The sequence below is a fragment of the Mercenaria mercenaria genome, chromosome 3 (assembly GCF_021730395.1).
Source record: "Mercenaria mercenaria strain notata chromosome 3, MADL_Memer_1, whole genome shotgun sequence".
Classification (NCBI taxonomy): Eukaryota; Metazoa; Mollusca; class Bivalvia; order Venerida; family Veneridae; genus Mercenaria; species Mercenaria mercenaria.
Window position 1 is genome coordinate 33,309,595 of NC_069363.1, and position 22,559 is coordinate 33,332,153.

General features: G+C 35.5%; 1 protein-coding gene across 1 annotated transcript; it reads right to left on the reverse strand.

The window, feature by feature from the left end:
• Positions 1 to 294: 294 nt before the first annotated feature.
• Positions 295 to 5,595, reverse strand: LOC128555872 (uncharacterized). The gene is made up of 2 exons (XM_053539652.1): positions 4,773 to 5,595; positions 295 to 1,682 (listed from the first exon to the last, which is right to left on the reverse strand). Exons 1-2 carry the CDS (start codon positions 5,593 to 5,595, stop codon positions 1,606 to 1,608), a joined length of 900 nt encoding a protein of 299 aa, XP_053395627.1. The 3' UTR covers positions 295 to 1,605.
• Positions 5,596 to 22,559: the final 16,964 nt, after the last annotated feature.

The window sequence follows — 22,559 nt, forward strand, 5'->3', positions numbered from 1 at the left end:
ATTTGAAAAGAAAAACTTGGTAGAAGACTTCATAATGACGCTACGGACCTAGTTTGATGAAGATCCATCAAACGGTTCATTAGAAGAAGTCATTAAATTTTTAAACATGATATAGAGGTGCTGTTGACCACGTTTGGTGCAATTTTCTGACCAGCAGTTTCAGATGTAATGTCATCGGAAGAAAAGTATCGACAGACGGATGGACGACTGACGGTTAATGATCACAATAGTTCATCCCGAGCACTTAGTGCTCAGGTGCGGTAAGAAGCAGAACAAAACAGAACAGACAAATGTTTTATACATCTCATCATCAGAACATTAAACGTAACATGACTGTCACAATTTTACAAAACATTATACTTCATGTCATACTAAATCTATTTACAACTTCATACATTTATATCTGCAATTAAGGAACTTGGGAGTGATCACCTTTTAACGGAGTCAGTTATCGATATTTATTACATACCCATTTTAAAACTCTGTTAAGTTTCAATGGAACACGTGCATATTTCTCGATACAAATCTAATAACCTACAATTATTGACGCTTTTAAGTAAAATGGTGAAATATATTTCGATCTTACACTGAAATAAACAAATATTCTCTATGTATACATCAACAATATACATTGCTTATTTTTGAAACATTTAATGCAAAACACTTCTTGATCTAAATTAAGCAATGCAATGCATTAGACATACTTGTGCATGTTCTAAACAATCTTGGAATATATACATTTCTGTAGTCTGTACTGGTTATAAGATGGACGTTCTTAAACGAAGTGAAATTCGTTTTCTGTATAATTTACCATAAAAGATATATGAGTGATTCACCTAAATAAATGCAATGCTTTTTATTATTTCGTATGTTGCAACTTTTTCAAAATGTAGAGATATTAAGATAAATAAAATTATGTAACTGCATCATTCCATTTTCCTTAACCCTTAGCATGCTGGACACGATTGGTTCTGTCTTTGCAACCAGTGCAGATCATGATCAGCCTGCACATCCGTGCAGTCTGATCAAGATCTGCACTGTTCGCTATTCAGTCGGTATCTTTTTGGTAAACACTCCAGTTAATGGTACTGTCCAAACTGAAAGATTGATAAGTTCATTATAGAAATTCAGCAGGGTAAGGGTTAAACTTTGACATATTATTTATTTATTTATTTATTTGGGTTTTACGGCGCACCAACACAGTATAGGTTATATGGCGCCAAACAGGACTATAAATTTTGGTTCCACATCTCATTTACATCGAAATAAAAACATGAGGTATGGAATCAAAATTTACATACCTGCTGGAATCACAGAGTTACAGCAAAACCAAGTGTTAAGACCCAATTAGTCGCCTCTTACAATCATGCAAGGGTAAGGCAGTGGTTCCAATTCTTTTCATACACAGATCGTCCCAGAACCACATGGGGCTTGACATATTATTAACAATTAATCTTTAAAAATGTGTATAAATTCCAGAAGTGTTGATTAAGTAATTTAAAAGATATTGGCCGAATGTTGCTTTAGAAGATTTGTTAAGTGTATACTTCATACAAATCTGTTTCAATGGCGTAATGGCTTCCGGAAATTCCATGAATGCACTGTTCAGCACACTTTAAGATTCCAAAATCGGGTAGTGACAGCAACCACACACAAAATTACGCACTGACAAAGTAATGATTCTGAAATGAAAGAGAAATCCAAGTAAGCCAATGGGCAAAATCGTTAACATTTCATTAACTTTTGTCACCACTTGATCAACATGTAGGCAACGAGTTCAATATGTTGGCCGTACGATTTCCAGTAACAATATAATCATGATTTTATACATTTGGCTATTGGCATAGGAGCACCAGCCTACCACTTGTTCTTCCTATGGCAGACTTGCGCCGAAGATTTCGATTGTTCAAAAGGCGGGGTGATTTTTTTTTCTTGCCGGCCATATGTCAGCCGTATGCCGAGCTAGGTGAACTCAGAACATATTCGACGTAGGTTATGACTTGGTCGATCTATCTCAGAAACTGAGATAAAGTGCAAAAGAAACCATTTGTTCGAAAAGATCCACAGTTAAAGATTTTGACAACATAGATATATCATTTATAATCAGTTTTAGTAGGATACCTTTTGGACACATATAACGTATTTTGGTCACACACGCTTAAATAGTATACCTATATATTCTATATAAAACTGACAATTTTCACAGATCTGCCATACTTAGCTATAGATCCATTTCAGAGAACAAATCCTACCTCATTTTTTAAGAATTATAATAAAGCTGATATAAAATGAAGACAAAAGTAGGGGTCAGATATCTTCTGAAAGAGATTTCTGTTGTCACATTTGCTTACTCGCATCAAAATCACACTGCTGTGACATAGTAGTATTAGTCATACTAAACATACTAAAATTGACTTTTACTTCACCACATACAACCTTCTCTCCCATTTTTGTCTACCAAAATGTCAAAAATACAACCAAAATGAAATTTAAATAAAAAAAAAACTGCTTTAGATTAGACCGTTGTGGCTACCACAACTGATAAATTACGCGACTAGACCAGATGGCTCCCGCACTCGTTCCTTAAGAATATATAGTCAGGCCTTTATGCGTTATATGTACCAAATAATTTGCAGAATGTTCACACCAAAATCCGGATTCATTGAAAATACCGGATGTTCAGATAGAAGTAGAAGTGTCCAGTGAAACAATAATAGAGGAAGTTTTGAGCCCCGCAACAATAAATGTTGCCATTCAATGTGAACTGCCAGTAGACTTTAGAAAGAATCCAACTGCTATGAAATATTACACTGGTTTTGACGATTACGAGCACTTTATGATGTTTCATACATAGGACCTGCAGTTGACCACCTTAATAAGAAATGCAAACTAAAGCCATGCGATCGGCTGTTTGTAACTTTAATGAAATTGCGTCAGAACAAAGGTGACTACGAAATTGGATCACTATTTAATTTGAACAAAACAAAAGTTTCAAACATTGTTAATACATGGTTAAACTTTATGTATTTTCAATTAAACGAAATTTATTGGTGGCCTTGTAGGTCTGTATATAATGTAACGATTACTTAATGCATAAAGGGAAGTAATTCCATTAATATGCAAATTTGTAAACCTGTCAATTGTCATTGGAGTAAAATGACAGTATATATGCGCAATAAATCACCTTTGGTGATGAGCTAGCTTTTCACCGACGGGATTTGTGCGTGTCTGTCCGTGTGGATGCCAGTATATGACACTAAAACGTTATAGTAACATCGTCATATATGCCAGAAAACTTCGGCAGGAAATTTCCCGCTACAAGGGTGATGTTTTGTTTACTTTATTGTCAAACTATGGGCCTTTTGATTGTTGAAATGTTTCGGTTATAAGAATTTTTATTGCATTTATTGTTTGAAAATGTGAAAAATATAATATGCCGTCGTAGATTTCCGTTTTTAATCGATAGGATGCTGGGCGCATGGGAACGAAGCTTAGCGTGTGTTTTGTAAAGAAAGAAAAAAGATCGAGATGGTAAGAGGGTTTTGGGCTAACTTTCATCAAGGATGCAACGTTTTCAGCCTTTCATTGTTAAACTAGCAAAAAAAGATTTATAACAGTAGCAGCACAAGTAACTCGCGTTGCACTCCGTGTTATGCAAAATAAATTCAGTTCTCCGACGACTTGATGTTCTGCATCAAAATTTTACTTGTTTATACTCTGCTCCTTTCTGTAGTAACGGAAGTAATATTTCGTGGTAGGACCAAAGACATGACTAGATTAAAGTTATATCATATTGCAATCAATCTGGTCAATATGAGTCTGTATTTTGATAAATTACTAGTACAGGACAAAGAAAGATATATGTAATTATTTCATTTGCAAATCCACAACTACCTTGCTTAAAATGAAAAACTTCGACACTCAAAATAAACAACTTTGACGAATGCGCTTTACAACTGATGATTAGGGATTCAATAAACTATTTTCCAGCTATACTGGCTTTCATTTGGACAAATTAAGGTTAAAAAATGGAAAAATGATAATATCCATCAATTTAAAGCTTATGTTTTTATGAACATTTCATAATATGATCTGACAGAACTTACAACCGATCGCAATTACCTTACATGAATATATCATTAAAAGTCGACTTTAAAAATGAGTATTTTATTTCCGTTCATGTACTTTCAGAATTTCAATACTAAAGATTTTCGATTGTTATCCAATTATATCCAAAAGGCGATCAGTTTATTCCGTATACAAATAAATAATTATCATCTCAAAATTGTCGTATCTTTTAACAATATCAAACAGGTGGGGGTAGTGACCACAGCGGTCAAATTTAGCAGAGAGGGGGCTGGGGTTCGGATAGGGGTGGGGTGTTCTACACTCACATTCTTTATCTGTCGTTAGACCCTGATGTCTATTTTTGTGGAACTCAAGTCTATTTTAACTGATTTTTTAATTGATGGTTTTTGTTCTGCGCACGGTATATTTTCGGTCATATTAAGACCAGAATGTAACATGAGATGGAGAAATAAATCGTATTCGAATTAAGTAAATAAACTTTTCTTAAATATTGATCACTCAATTAAAATGATGTTGGCAAAAAATCAAAGGTTGCGGTAGAAGATTTGTTAAGTGTATAATATTAAAATTTGCATAAAGTTTTAACATACTTATAAAAAGAGACTGACTAGAATACCATGCTTCGGAAATAGGTGAACTGTAGAAATTGGATAAGTATTTTGTAAAAATAAATTTATACAAACCGGATAGTTTGTTCGATCTTGATCTTTCCGTTGTTGCTGCTGAATAAGATGGTGAGGATGCATGCGTCTTGCCTGTGGTCTCGTGTTTCGAATTCGTTACTGCTGAATAAGATGGTGAGGATGCATGCGTCTTGTCTGTGGTCTCGTGTTTCGAATTCGTTACTGCTGAATAAGATGGTGAGGATGCATGCGTCTTGTCTGTGGTCTCGTGTTTCGAATTCGTTACTGCTGAATAAGATGGTGAGGATGCATGCGTCTTGTCTGTGGTCTCGTGTTTCGAATTCGTTACTGCTGAATAAGATGGTGAGGATGCATGCGTCTTGTCTGTGGTCTCGTGTTTCGAATTCGTTACTGCTGAATAAGATGGTGAGGATGCATGCGTCTTGTCTGTGGTCTCGTGTTTCGAATTCGTTACTGCTGAATAAGATGGTGAGGATGCATGCGTATTGTCTGTGGTCTCGTGTTTCGAATTCGTTACTGCTGAATAAGATGGTGAGGATGCATGCGTCTTGTCTGTGGTCTCATGTTTCGAATTTGTTACTGCTGAATAAGATGGTGAGGATGCATGCGTATTGTCTGTTGTTAATGTTGGTAATGTTATTGAAGTTAAATTCACCTTATCACATGTTTGATTTATAGTTTTTGCCGTAGAAAAAATTGTTGAGACTGACTGTTGTGTTGTTGTTGTTGTACTGACTGGTGGTGATGTTGTTGTCGTTGTTGTTGTTGTTGGTGGTGGTGGTGCTGTTACTGAACTCGTCGTATTAGCTTTTGTTTGTCTTGTTGTTGAAAAACCTTTAACAGATAAGAGAATAAATGACATTTTTATGTAGCATGTTTTACAGTAAGAAAGATAAGAGAATAAACGTTTTCATGTTGCATATTTTGTTTAAGATAGTCACGGTTTATATCACTTGTCTATGTAGCCTAACAATTCATTTCATAGTTTTTTTTACTTCATATATATCGTTGTTGTCATAGAAAATAATCAAATGTAAAAAATTATAATTTAAGCTCAAAAGAGCGACTATATTGTACTTGTTTTCCGCACGACTGTCCGTCCGTCCGTCAACATTTCTATTAAATGACGCTAGCCAAATTTTACCGGAAGATTTCTAAAACTTATTTTTATCTTGGACCAGTTGACGGATTTCGGATGTGTTCACCTTGGAGAGTACTAGTAGAAAATCTAATTCGGACAAATAAGGCTTGGACCATTGAAGGTAGGACTGCGAGCCCGTAAAATGTATTTGGGCTGACTTATAATATTTACATAGTCTAAAGAGTAAAATTTAACCCAATTCGATGGTGGCATTCTCTAGAATTATGATCTGAAGACATTAGCTGCTCTGAGGACAACCGTTATGAGCCGCACCATGAGAAAACCAACATAGTGGCTTTGCGACCAGCATGGATCCAGACCAGCTTGCGCATCCGCGCAGTCTGGTCAGGATCCATGCTGTTTGCTAACAGTTTCTCTAATTGCAATAGGCTTTGAAAGCGAACAGCATGGATCCTGACCAGACTGCGCGGATGCGCAGCATGGCTGTTCTGGATCCATGCTGGTCGCAAAGCCATTATGTTGGTTTTCTCATGGCGCGGCTCATATGTTATAAACGACTCCTTTTCAGAACTAACTAAAATTAGGCCTTGCAAATCATTTAACCGTCGTGATTCTAACTGAATTTAAAAGCAATGTCTCTTGTGTGTAGACGTTCATTTTTTAAAAACCATTTCTCGCTAACTTAAATACGTAAATAGAATTCACACAAGGTGTTGTCACCCAAAGTATTTACATGCATAAGTAAACTGGCTAACAACTTCTTCTGAACTATACTTGATAAAAAATTCAACTAGATTTGACGAGAAATACTCCAAGAAGCTTATCCCTACTGGCTCCAAGAACACTTTTAAGAATTAACGCAAATCCTATGCAATGATAGATGCAACAAACGCACACTATATGCACAAGTGAGCTTCACGGACCATCTTGAACGCAGCCGTCACATGACCTGCAAAGGCCTATGCAACGTGATTAAGTTGCTCTTGATAATATTTTACATGTCTTTTTAGATATACAAAAGATATGTGCAATAATCTTGCTAATTGGATGGAAGCGTCGAATTTCTGAATTTCATAAATATACGGACAGTTCTATGTACGGTCGTATAGAGGTACGTGCAGCTTTCAGGCGCAATCGACTTAGGTCTAACAGGGGAACGCTAAAAGATACAACTTCGCTAAATGATATAACTGACAGTAAATGACATGTAACCAACACTACATGATACAGAGTCGAGGCTCGCTAAATGTTAAAAACTTACGCTAAATGATACAACATATAAATATTTAGGCTTGCTAAAAGTTACAAACCTTTGACGCTAAAAGATACACATTCTCTATATAGAATAGGGAGTATTTCTACGTGTACCTATAATTTCAAGTGTAGGTATAACTTTAGGCATGCATGCATATTTGTACATATACAAGCACCCAGACTCAAGCATACACGCATAAAATCATACGCGTACAATGGTAAATATGTAGGTGCACAAGCGTATACATGTACACGAGCATCCAGAATTACGCATGCACGCGAAATATTATACGTGCATGCACACTGACAAGTGCACGTATATTTACACGCGCAGGTCTATATAAGCGTGCACCTACCTTTTTACGCATGCATGTATAACATATATACGCGGACGTATATATTTATGCGTGCACACATACGTGCACGTCTATTTTGAAATATGCGCGAACGCAAAGCAGACTTTCGACCCAAATGGTATACCATACATTACTAAGCACTGTTAAAACTGAGAAAATTAATTTTTAAGGAGCATGTGACAACACTTGTACGTATATGCGTTACAACAAGTGTGAATACATAGGACTGCGCGTGCGTGTCGAAAGAGTAGGCTGTCGGTGGGTACTTGACACGCTGTCCGTACAGTGTGTGGAAATTTGTAGACGGATTTTATCTTCTATTCTTCGGGAAAATCCCTTGAAGGAAAACAAGTGTAGATTGTCGGTGGGTACTTGTCATGCCGCCCGTAGGGCAGCGTGACAATCCGCTGACAACTGACTTGTTTTCCCTGTCGGGTGGCTCTAATAAAATGGATCTATTGCTTTAAATTTCATCATACAGATAATTCTATCATGTTTTTCTGTGTTTTCGTGTATAATTATCTTGGCTCATTAACTTATTCTTATTATCAGGGGCAGTGTATGGAAATTTGAAGTCGTATTTTCTCTTCCATTCTTTCGGAAAATCTCTTGAAGGAAAACAAGATCATGTATACAAAGCAAACAGCATCCGTCCACGACCTACTAAATACTACTGTTAATACAGGTAATGATTATGCTGGCATATTTCTGCCAACCACATATCCACTTATTTATCTCGAAATATTTTCGTAAAAATGTCACTTCTTCAGTTATTATCTGGCAAGTGACGAAACTGCATGCTATCCACATAAGTATCTTAACAGGACAAAATTGCCTGTTGGTGCCCATTACTTCCATCCACATATTCACTTACGTTAACTAGGTGTATTGAATTTTGTCAGTTAGTCAGTTATGATTGACAATATCAGGTAATCGTTCCCTATCATTACGGAAGGGGAATATGGCTAGCCAACATCACATTTAACCATAAATTCAGCCATTTAGACGAGTCGGGTTCCAATTCTCATTGAACTAAGCTCTAACATCAGTGGCCAGTAAGTGGCAATTGTATAAACTTAAACACAGATATAGGGTTAATACCAGTAGCAGTAGATCATAACATGGAGAAGTGAATTCGGCTACTCTATCAAACGGCAGCATGTCTATGTGACGAAGAAACTTTGACTGCAGTTGCAGTGCACCAGTGAACTCAATAACTTACGTGTATCATCTGAAGTTAAAGGCAAAGAAAATCTCCTATATAATGACCCCACCCCCTAAATGCCAGACATTTTAATCCCCAATAAACAGGATCCTGTTTGGTCCAGTCTGATAAGGTCCATAAAACCCATGGAGACTTGACATGTAGTCTATGTCACAGGATCATAAATTTTATTGATATGTATTTCAGATAATTGGTTATTTCCTGTGTTTTGCGTTTTATTGACTGAAATGCAGCCTTTTTTCAGATTATAGGCAAACTCATTTTAGATGACAATACACTAATTATAATTGCTCTGACAGTCATGTTGCGTAACGTTCTGACTAATTAAGTTATAACTTTTAAAAGCATGACTAGGCAAGAAACTTTACTGATATAAATTCTTTATAATGTAAAACAAGTGTGCCTGAAATAACGAATTTGGCGGAAGATTGGGGGGTATTTTCATAATGGAGTCACTTTGTCTGTTTTTTTTTTCTAAATTTTATACTACCAGTAGATACGAGTGTGTGATCTTCATGCAAAATGTCACATTTAGAAATTTCCTGCACTGAACCTGACAAAACCACTATAAACAAACTCCATTTTATCAACAACGATAACATATTCATCATTGTCAAGTACTATGTGAAACTTCAAACTCCTTTACGAGTAGGATCAACTTCGAAAAAGAATCATGTTACTACTCGAGTGTGTACAATTGAACAAAAGAACATGCTTATTCATATTTTCATTTTATTTTGTACTTAAATACAACAGTTTATAACAATTCAAAACATTGAAAATAGACGTAACAATCGATACATAATAAATAGTACAATATCACAATTATCAGTTTCTAATAATTCATTCATGAATCTTTTAATTTATATCATTACAGAATCATAACAACATGGAAGTCATGTGTGATATTCTCACAAATGCTGAATGCACCTATATAGCATCCACAATACTTTGCATTGGTTCTGCATGCTATATATATGAACAAATAACATATCACTAGCACATAACACATTTTATAAATATTTTCTGATTGCATATTTTTTTCCAAAACAGCAACAGCAAACAAATTAAACAGATAAAGAAAATTAAAAAAGAAAACAACCTCACAGTAAAATATCCATAGTTTTACTTTCACAACAGACGTCCGTCAGATGTTGTGAAAGAGAAGCAATTCTTTGAAAATTATTTTTTCTATTTTTATGGATTTCATAAATGAACACCAAGAAACCTTTGTATTATATAACAAAAATGATGTTTTTCATAAAGCAGATCTAGGTTCAACATGGATTTCATAAGAAAAAGTAAATATTCAAATTAAAAGAAAATACAATGATTGTTTTATGAATGGATTTCAGTAAAAAACGTCCGAAAATATATCTTTTGTGTGTTGTCAGAATTCAAGGGAATCATGGTAACGTCACTGTGGTTTTTAGGAACCGCTTCTTAGGACATTGCGCTCCCAAAAATTGCAAACTAAGTGCTGTAATTGTTAAAGTACAGTTTAAACTGCCCTACGGTCAATTTATATTGTGCTACAATTCCCAAAATAATTTCCAAAATTGCGTTGATTCTACTAATTAAACTTCCAGCTATTTGATTTGTCTTACTAGCATGGTATTGAAAATGTACCCCCCACCCCAATATGAAAATACTTCCTACGGGCCTGTAAACCCAAATTTCATATTTCTAAAGAGAGCAATTACTATGTAGGGATAACGCATGTTTTTCGTGTTATAACGTTTGCAGAATACCTAGGGATACTTTGGTGCCTGAGCCCGTAGGGCGAGGGTACCAACGTATCCCGAGGGTTTCTGAAGATTTTATAACACGAAATGAACATGCGCTAACGCTATTCTAGCATAAAACGCGGGAAAAACCTAATAAATGAAGGCTGTGACTAAATACGGAGTTGGTGCGCCCGTGATATATTACAGACTCCGGTATATACCGGATTAACTAAATTTGAACAAAAATACCTTAAATGTATATATTTTGTAACTATGGTGATTCTAACCCTAACCTTTAGTCAATATATTATGCACATTATACACTAAATGCATGCGGACATGCAAAAAATGAGTATTTTTGCCGTGCGTTCCATTTGATAATAATTCCGCGCATGCGCCGAACGGCTGCACCAACTCTGCAATGAGAAACATTCATAAATGAATACATTATCCCTCAACGTCATTAAATTTTCATGAAATGCGCGGGAATATCCGAGTTGTTTTTTCACGTTGACGTCATTTCTATTTGAATTATTCGTTTGAAGCCGTAATACGTTTACGCTTTGCCACGTAACGCGCATATATTAAAAGGTGTTATAACAGCACGTGAGCGCGAAAATCTCTCTGTTAACACACGTCTTCTTAAAACACCCCCAAAAAGTGACAAGAACAGCAGTTTTATGCTAGAATATATTACGAGAACCCACTTTAGTAAATCAAGAAAGGGGCGTTTTATATCGTCATACTATGTCGAGATATCTTTATAGCTTACGCGGATCTCGAGAAAAATTATTAAACATTGAAAAACTGAATGCAATAAGTCAATAAAATATATCGACTTGTTGTGATAATATGTTGATTTCTCGCGAAAATATGTCGATATTTGCGTTATCTAACGCGACATTGCGAGGCCCATAAACGTTTCCGTAGCAAACCACTCTTTTTTTGTATCAAGCTACCGTAAAAATGTTAATATAAGAATTGAATGTCATTTTTGTATAAACCATATTGGAACTTATTGCAAATCATCCAAGAATCGCTAACGCGATATATAAATTTGCAAGAAGACTCCATGTGATTCATACCCAAATAAACGCAAACAAATAGCATATGATTCTTAAAAGTAAGGTATATTACCTGTCTGAAGTTTGATTATCTATCCACCCTCCATACTAATTTGCAACAAACTCGTTACTCTTGTGACCCATTTGTCTGCTTTATGGCATCATAATTATACGGAAACGTTTATTGGAGTAGTATAGGGGCCGGTTTGATTGTAAACAAACGGGCGCCATCTTGGATGACCTAGTTACTATAAATAGTAACTCATTTGCATATAAGAAATAAATTCACTGCCCATGCGCGGCGGCCATCTTATTTTAAGAATGACATCATCTTCCTATTTTAAGAATGACCTCACTCTACTATTTATATCTCCCGGAAGTATATAGAGCTGACTTATATACCTATCTAGGGCATGTTCGCGCACATTGAGGGTCAGGTGCTCAGCCCTAGACGGGGAGATACCCTGAAAAAATATATAGATTTATCCATGGCCTTAATGAATAAATACATTTGATAATAAAACGAACAGCATTAGTAAATAAAGAACGAATAAATAATAGTTTAACAGTATTAGTAAAAAATGAAAAAAAAATACTTTAAAACAAAATAATTGTAACATGTCTAATTAAATAATAGAGAAATTAAAAAGAACTATATATGAATACTATTTAAATATCATATAGATTTATCTATCAACTAATTGAATTTATACATTTTATATAAAAAAAGAACTATACTGATGCACAAATAAATAATCATTTAAAACGAAATATTTATTTCATTTAAACTAAAACATAAAACATTTTTTAAAATAAATACATTATAACTGAAAATAAAATATTACATTTTTGTCGACGATGTTTCCTCCTTGACGTCTACTGACCAAATGACTCCAATCATAAGTGTATTATTGCTAAATGCGCATGATCGGACCTATTTTTACAATGACTTCATAAGCTATATTTAGATAAGATCATGAGTGCATCAAACGTGATCATGGTCAAAATGTCTAGCTCGTGTTGATTTAAGGCCGGATAGACGGACAATAAAAAGTAAACATGTCAAAGTTAATTCCTTTAAAGTCGCCGTAGTGTCTGGCTTATATTGATTTAAGGCCGGACGCAGTATAATGGATATTGATTTTGTCAACAAAAGTATTGACATTAAGATTTAATCCTCTAACAAAGGGAATTTTACTTTTCCCAACTTGTCCATTCTTTGATGGTTCAAGTTTGACTAGTTTAAACCGGTATTACTATTTTCAATTGACCAATCAGAATTGAGATAAATGACGTTCTTACTAAAAATACCTCAATGATAAGTATATAATAGAGCATTCATCAGACAAAATCATTCTGACCTCAGAACTGAAATCATGGAAAATAGCTCGGGAGTATTCGAGAATAGGATGAATTCCTTCGCTGCTGACCTAAAGGAAGTGTGTCCAGTACATCACAAAGTATGGATTTATGAAGCGCATTTCAGTAAAGTGCATCTTGGGATTTCCACAGACACTTTTGTAGAATTATTAACAGCCTATATAAGAAACAGGACGAATTTAAATGTAGACTTCTCCATCATTCACACTGATGATCCATAAAGGGAGATGTGGGACAGTTTGCCTGGTGGTCATTATTTGGTAGACATTGAGTGTGCTTTACGCGACTTTCTGGAAGCGAAAGGGTGTATCTATGTTAAGTACAAGGACATAACAAAAACGAGAATTGAATTCGATATGAATTACTCCATATGGATGTACATGCTCCGAAACTATATGAGCAAATATCATCCGAAAATAGAACTCAAGTGGTGCGAACATAGCTGGCAACCAAATTCCTATTGCCCCTGTAACATTAGTACGGAACCTGAAGGACCCGAAAATATCTACATAGATGTACTTACTATGCTCTGTGATCATCATGCAAACAGAAATTGGTAGCTAAGCATTTAAAAGCGTGTCAGACTTGAATTCGTTGCTGATTTGTGTTCATCAAAATGTGTATGAAGGACAGACTAAAGAAACAGTTTTATAAAGAATAAAGGATGGATGTGTAACCATCGGATCTCTGTAGAAAAATTTTTCCGACTGTGTAGAAAGACCCTACATACCGTTATATTACATGTTGGACTATGAGCCGTATAGAATGGTTCTTAGTAAAATAACAGCACAAAATTTTCCCCAAGAAGGCACAAAACAGTGGTTAAAGCAAAAGAGCACTTTTATATCTTTTAAAGACACTTTGGTCGACATGATTCGTTTTCATAAGATGAATTTGAGTATTGAGGCGATCAGTGAAAGTAACTGGATGACTCATATTCCTGAGAACGAGGAAATAGTGCTTTATGTCAACGATGCGATACGAGGTGGTGGCCAAGAATTTCAATACGATTGGTTTCCAGTCCAAGTGAAGAATAATAAACATAATCTTATTTTACTTACGAAATCTGTAGATATTATTGATGTAATTCTTCATTTAGAACTGCTAGAGACCCTTATTGCGAAGCATAATATCAATTTGCGAAGCGATGTTGAAGAAATCAAATACAATAAAGAAATATGTTGTTTTATTTGTGTACACCACAACACCTACTGACGCTTCATCTTTTCTTTCAAATCAAATTCAAACATATGGGTTATAAATAACAAAGACATGTTATTCTTTCAATCTTTTATTGCCAAAGCTTCTATCACTAATACAGGTTACATGTATCAACTAAAATAAGACAAAATAAAGTCATCATTCAACTTCTTGCAATACACATCAAACGGTTTTACAATGTCCTTCATTTTTCGTCCAGAACATCGGTTCATAATGTAATATACGCAATACAGCCCGCATATGTTTGAATCTGTATCCTGTATTTGACTGAAGTTCATCCAGTAACGCTTCTTTAACACTTGCTCAAAATGAACTTTGTAGTGCTCTGGTCTATTAACTAGTGAATCGAAAATTCGTCGTGTCCCCTTTTTGGAAAATAAAAGGCCACCCAATGTTTTCCTGATCCCTGGCTCGTGTCTATATTTGAGATGACGTATTGTCCTCTACGTATCTGAAGTTGATCCGCAGCACATATTGTCACAGGGTACTCTTTTAACATTTCCTCGAGTTCATAGTTATTCATTTTAAAATGTATAGGTGTTCCAATCCAGAGTATCTTGGGTCATATGTTGGCGATATTTTTTACGTCGTGGGCTGTCTAAATCACGACTCATAGGTGTGTCCAATGTATCCCTATGTCGCCTTAGATCACTATGCTTTCGTGACCGTCTTATTTCCGACCTAGCAATATCAACTGCTTGGGCTACGGGTGTCACAAGTTTTACTACGGGAAGATCTTCCCTTTTTTGTTCTTGTGCTTCTCTTTCTTGTTTCTCTTTTAGTTCAGCCATTTTTCTAAGATGAGCACCGCTACCCACGATGTAACGGCCCATATGATCAGGATACACATATCCGTCCCTCAAGTCTTTGAAGTGTGGTATCCATTTTTCCGGGTCCGGTTTATCCGGTACCCATTTTTCTTGTTTATAATCGTATACCTCTATGGAACCCATTTTGACATGATGAAAGGTAAAGCACGCCAATCCTTCTTACAACGTTTATTCATTATCATCCGATTCTTGACCGTCATCACTTTCTTTATTATCATCCATTGAATATTCTTCTTTGCTTTTATGATCGGGCCACAACTCATCAAATAGGTCTTTTCTAAGGGCAATGGCTTGCCGAACAGATTCTTTGACAGTCATGCCGTGTTGACTTCTTAGTTTTTTAGCCGACTGTAGAATCTGCTGCTGAGTAGGGTCGTTTTGTAGCTCATAAAAGTCAATTAGAAATCGGGCATAATTTTGTCTCAGTCTCTTTCTTAATTGAGGGAATTCATCATTAGCAGTGCGACGGTACGCTTCTTTAAAAGAGAGCCCTTGTTCTGTATAGTTGTTAACTTTAGCTTTAAATTGTTCTTTAATAGATTGTCTGAGAGGATCATGAAAACGCTTATCCCATATCTCACGGCGTGATCGCTCTTCTATAATCTCAACTTTTCTACGTTTACCTAGAGGTCCCTTGATCAAAGATCGTTTCTTTACAAAAGTATCATTATTTCTATTTTCTGTTTCATATCACTATCATCATCATCATGGTCATCAGAATCTTCCTCCTCATCTTCAACCTTGTCATCATTTTTATCAGATAAGTATCCTTCACCATTGAAATAGTCTTCTTGTTTATATTCATCATCTGTTCGTTTTCTCTTTTCTGGAGTGGTTGCCTCAAAAATGTTTTCACGTAAACGGTGTTGTTCTGGGGTGCTCGATTCTAAGTCTATTACCAAATAACCGTGAGGTCTTGATGTCGCTCGTTCAAACCGTTTCATAAAGATGTTACTAGACGAAGGATATATTCTTCTTGCTAATGTAGCTACTTGCTGTCTATCAATAGGATTATTAAATAGCACCAGATACTGCGTATTCAAAGCGATATCTCTGCAGGCTTTACCTTGAGGAAACAAATTTTGGGTGAGATATACGACAGATATATTCCTGTGGTGACTTCCCTTGGTGAAGAGATCAGCAATTCTTTGATCGCATTTAGCTTCAGTCATCAAGTCGTCAAAGACCAGCAGGTTCCTTTGACTAACATTTATATATTGGGAATCATTCAAGTAGTCTGGAATACCGTGTACAAATTCGACACCGGGGATTTCACGCTGAAGTTCATCAATGGCTGCCATTGTCCAAAACACCATATGATACGCTGAGGCTGAGGTCTTACAAGATTTGATGATAGCAGTTTTCTTGTCCATTCAGTTTTTCCACTACCACTTGGTCCTGAAACGACCATAGAAAATGGATGTTGAAACGTCGTCACTCTTGAGATGTCCCATGTTTGTGATGGCGGTGAAAAACTGTCATTGGCTTCGTCATTTCCGTGGACATAACGTTGATGTCTCCGCATGTTGTCAATCCGAGAGAAAGACTGATGACAAACAGGACACTGATGCATTTGTGAAACCGATGTAAGTATTTTTTATCAAAAAGACACTGCTTTATTCTGTTTGCCATTCTTACGCTTTCTTGGGTCAGAGGAGAAGGAAGAGGAAGAGAAGGAGGAGAGGAGTGGAGGAGGAGGAGGAGGTGGAGGAGGAGGAGGAGGGAGGAGGAGGAGGAGGAGGAGGAGGAGGAGGAGGAGGAGGAGGAGGAGGAGGAGGAGGAGGAGGAGGTGTGGAGGAGGAGGAGGAGGAGGAGGAGGAGGAGGAGGAGGAGGAGGAGGAGGAGGAGGAGGAGGAGGAGATGTGGAGGAGGAGTTGTTGGTATATACAGTAACTCGTAACACCTTCAATCATGGTTAAATTTACTTTACGACTTATATATGACGTGTGATCCCTGAGTGATCAATCAGAATGCGTCATATCATTAGCCAATCAGAGCATTGCTATAAATTATACTGACTAATCAGAACGTTGCTTTGGCTCTATTTATTTTACTTTACCCTGTGAATTCGTTCATTGTCACTTTTGATCTCAAAGTGAAAGGATCAGGTAAGCTTACTTTGACGCATTTTACGCGTGAGTGACCCCATATTCTTTTAGTGCAAACAATGGAATAGTACTAGTCAAAACCTTTCGTAGGATACCAAACACGGGTATAGTCGGTTGAGTAATAAAGGAGAAAATCGATATTTTACGCATGAGTGATTTCATTTCCGGTTGTGTGCTACCAACACTTAGGTCTCGCCAAGCGTTTTGGTTTGACACCAAGATCATTAAAATCGGTCCACAAATAGAGGAGAAATTACATTTTGAAAATTTTGGTTGCGAAATTTGAATTTACCGCCAAAAGGTGACGTCACTTCAATCTTTAAACGCCAATATCTTGGGAACGGATCAAGATAGAGGTAAATATCTATACATTTTCTGAACCTATGCGACGAGATCTTTCCAATGCTACCTGTTTCAAGAGTTTATTTGAAAGTTTAAGAAAGGTTTAAAAATCGCTGTTACGTCATAACTCGATAACGGTTGAAAATCGAATCGAGAATGGGGGATGTAAATGAAAGATTTTTATGAATTCTATCACATGAAATTAACATCTCAGAATTGATGAATAGAAAGTGTGTCACGAAATGGGGAAAACTGATTGTTCAATGTTAACAGTATTTATGTTTATTGAAAATCTTGACGATTTCCTAGAATGGTCGAAATAGGCTTTCTAAAACCTATCTGTACTTAAGACAGTATCCTAAAGGACTATAAAAGTTTTATAACACAAAATACTCGTTTCTTTAAGTTTCTCCTAAAAGTCATAAAATTGACCGAAATTTAATCCGCTTTTACAGTTTTCAAAGTATTAGTGTCAACATTGGCCAGTTCTCTTTCATACATTATCTTAAGCCGGTCTCAAGTCAAGAAATATTAATACTTAAAATCCGCTGAAGGTTGAATTTCATGCATAGACTTGTACGATTATATTGAAGTGTATACTCTGTTAATTCAAAATTCTGGAAAAATGTTCCAAATCATATATATGAAATATTGTGTAATGTGTTGGAGTATCTACACCGTAGTGGAACTGGCATGTTCAATTTCGGAGACTATGATGTTGTTGTAATAACTAAAGATGACAAATGTAAAGTTACAAAGGAAGATATTATTGTGATACCTGTTAATGAAGTTGCAGACACAATCTGTGTACTAGGGTAATAGGCTCGAATGATTTTGATAATTTTGAATATTTTGATGATGTTACATATATTGTTTAATGGCGCGTACGTGTGAGCGAGCGTGCGTGTATGTGTGTGTGTATGCGTGTGTGTGCGCGTGTGCGTGTGTGTGTATGCGCCTGTGCGTGTGTGTGTTCGCGCGTGTGTGTGTGTGTGTACGTGTACGTATGTATGTGTGTGTACTTGTGTGTACGTGTGTATGTGTGTGTGTTTGTGTGTGTGCGTGTGTGTGTGTGTGTGTGTGTGTGGAATTGTCTTGTATAGACCTTTCCAATGGTACCTTACTTGACCAGGTTCGAGTCTAGGAACGCGCGAAAAAAATGTGAATTTTACGCGTGATTGATTTCCGGTTTGAGTGTACCAACTTATAGTACTAGCCGAGACCTTCGGTTAGATACCCAACATGCCTAGGTTATCTTTAATAATAAAGGCATGAAGCCGGGTGTTTCCGGATGAATGATTCTGGTTTTAACCTCAATATCTGGAAAACGGATAGAGACAGACACGTAATTGTACATATTTTCTGAACCTACTCGAAGAGATCTTTCTAACTGTACCGGTCCCGAGCCTGTACGATGATTTTGAAATTTTAATGACTTCATTTCCGGTTGGCACCTAGTTTATGGTAAAGTGCACCCTTTGGGCTTTTCAAAAATGTCAGATACCCAAAATGTAAAAATGGACCATAAAACGTCTTATTTTGATGATTTTTAGCAACTTTCTTAAAAAGTCCTTTACTGGTTCTAAAACTCTGGATGGTCATTAAAAATGTTGGCAATTGTTTAAGAAAAATGTTCTTTAACATCATATCATTGATGGTATGAAAGAGGCACTTCGGTCCATATGCGACCCAGACCTGATGTCACCTCCCTTCCCGTACTCAATACATGGATTAACTTGGACAGATCAATAGGCCTTTGTTAATGCATCCGTCCATAAATCAACATAAGCCAGACATTGTGGCGACTTTAAAGGGATTAACTTTGACAGTTGAATACGCTATTGTTAACGCATCCGCTCTTAAATAAATACACGCCAGACATTGTGGCGACTTTAAAGGGATTAACTTTGACATGTTTACTTTTTATTGTCCGTCTATCCGGCCTTAAATCAACACACGCTAGACATTCTGACCATGATCACGTTTGATGCACACATGACCTTATCTAAATATAGCTTATGAAGTCATTATGAAAAATAGGTCCGAGCATGCGCATTTAGGGATAATACGCTTATGATTGGAGTCATTTTGTCAGTAGACGCCAATGAGGAAACATCGTAAGCAAAAAAGTAGTCTTTAATTTTCAGTTAACGTTATTTCTAACGTAGCTATCTTAAATAAAGCTTAATGTTTTTAATTACAGATATAATAAATATTTTGCTTTAAATTATTTTTAATAAGTTCTTTGTTTATCATATAATGTATTTATTCATTTACGTTATAGATAAATCTATAAGATTATTAATTAAACATTATTAATATATAGTTTTTGTTTTCATCTCCCCGTCTAGGGCTGATCACCTGACCCTCAATGTGCGCGAACATGCCCTAGATAGGTATATAAGTCAGCTCTATATACTTCCGGGAGATATAAATAGTAGAGTGAGGTCATTCTTAAAATAGGAAGATGATGTCATTCTTAAAATAAGATGGCCGCCGCGCATGTGCAGTGAATTTATTTCTTATATGCAAATGAGTTACTATTTATAGTAACTAGGTCATCCAAGATGGCGCCCGTTTGTTTACAATCAAACCGGCCCCTATACTACTTATAGGCCTCGCAATGTCGCTTTAGATAACGCAAATATCAACATATTTTCGCGAGAAATCAACATATTATCACAACAAGTCGATATATTTTATTGACATATTGCATTCATTTTTCCAATGTTTAATCATTTTTTCTCGAGATCCGCGTAAGCTATAAAGATATTTCGACATATTATGACGATATGAAACGACCCTTTCTTGATTTACTAAAGTGAGTTCTCGTAATATATAGTAATTGCTCTCTTTTGAAATATGAAATTTGGGTTTACAGGCCCGTACGAAGTATTTTCATATTGGATGGACATTTCCAACACCATGCCAGTAAGACAAATCAACTAGCTGGAAGTTTAATCAGTAGAATAAACGCAATTTTGGAAATTATTTCGGGAATTATTGCACTGACCCTGTTCCTAGAAGCCTGGCTTACCGCCAGTATCAAGTGACCGTAGGGCAGGTTAGACTGTACTTTTACAACTATAAATCAGCACTTCGTTTGCAATTTTTGGGAGCGCGATGTGTTAAAAAAGCGGTTCCTAAAAACAACAGTAACGTTACCATAATTCCTTTGAATTCTGACAACACAAAAAAGATATATGAATGTACAAAAAAAAAAACAACTTCCATTTTCCTGTCATGAATAAAACATGCAGAAATTATCGATGAAAAAGTATACATTATTCAAGCTGACCACTTATAGTAAGATAAGATAATCTTTTATTATAGTGACATGTGTATAGTATTGATATATACATATAAAGCAATATGAATTATAAACACCCGGCCCAACGGGCCTATATGTCACCTATAAGAACTATTTAACAATATTTCACGGATACACACCCTAAAAGAATAAATAATGAACATGGATATTTCAAATTTAAAGTGATCAAATAATTGTTAGTGAGCTATTGTACGTCATTTATATATATATTTGACATGAAAATGTAGAGATGTCAGTCAAAGAAAGCATAGTATAAATGTTGTTGCCTGTATGTTTTTACATAGTCATATGATTTACACAGAAACATAATATTATAAGTATTTAGATCTAATAACATGATATCATGCTATATCATCTTCTTAATATATGAAATAATAAACATGGGAACATAACAAGAATATGTAAATGCATTTCATAATTTTGTTATCTGAAGTGTTTCAAAACAAGTGCTTTCTACTAATATTACAGAATAAGCCTTACGTACAAGTTATGCTATTTATATAGCACGCTTTTTCTTATCATGAAAGCTCTAACAACAAATTTTGCGCTTTTCCTTGGGTAGTTGTTTATCAAATATTTGAACTTATCATTATGGTTAATATATTCTACACTTGTTATAATGTCTCTAAACAAAACGCTTCTGGTAGCATCATATAACGGACATATTAGAAAGAAGTGTCTCTCATCTTCGACTTCACCACTATTACATATAGCACATAGTCTTTCATTTGCGGGTTCTCCGACATATCGACCAGTCTCTACTCTTAGTGGAAGAATTCCACACCTGAATTGAGCAAACATGGATCTCTCGTGTCTTTTTAAGTCTAATAAAAGATAATTTTCACATCTAAATAGTATGTAAGTTCCTAATCTATGTGAGATGACATAGATAGCAGATAGTCTTACAAACACTTTGGTCCGTCAAATGCAATGCAACAGATATTTTAGAAAACCCAAGCAGTCTTAATCTACTTTATAAAAAACTCAACATTTTATTTATTTATTTCCCTTAATCACCTTTTTAAAGAAATCCGACTGTATTCTAGATGTACTTCCTAAAAATATTAAAACTTGTTAATATTTTTAGTTTAAGAAAGTGTTGTTATTTTCGAACGTTCTTTAATAAAGTACATTCACAAAACATAATCATTGTATTTTTTTTTTTAATTTGAATATTTACTTTTTATTACGAAATCCATGTTTAACCTAGATCTCCTTTATGAAAAACATTTTTGTTATTTAATATAAAAGTGTCTTGGTGTTCATTTATGAAATCCATAAAAATAGAAAAAGAAATCGAAGAATTGTTTCACTTTCACAACACCTGACGTCTGTTGTGAAAGTAAAACTGTGGATATTTTACTGTGAGGCTGTTTTTTTTCTAATTTTCTTTATCATCTGTTTAATTTGTTAGTTGTTGCTTTTTTTTTTTAAAGAAATGCACTCAGAAAAGATTGATACAAATGTGTTATGTGCTAGTGATATGTTATTTGTTCACAGACAAACCAAACTGTGTATGAAGTTATTCTCTGCTTCATACTATCTGTCAACGAATAGCATTAAGGCACTTACAAATTGCCGTAAACCAGAAATAAAATTTTAGTCTTGCTATTACTAGCGGCTCTGTCGAGTCTCTTTATAGAAAGGCAAATGATCCGCCGAGTGAAAATTTGGTGCCTAAGTACTCGTAAACTGCCTATACCGTGAATCCGTATTTTTTTCTAGAGATACTACACGTTTTTATTTTATGTTTATGTTCATTGTGTATTCGTATAATCTGCTTGACGAGACCCCTGATTCACGCATACATACTGAATCCTAACCAAACACACCTTTCCTACACTCCTGCTCACTGTCATTGAAGTGACTATGTATACATATAGTCG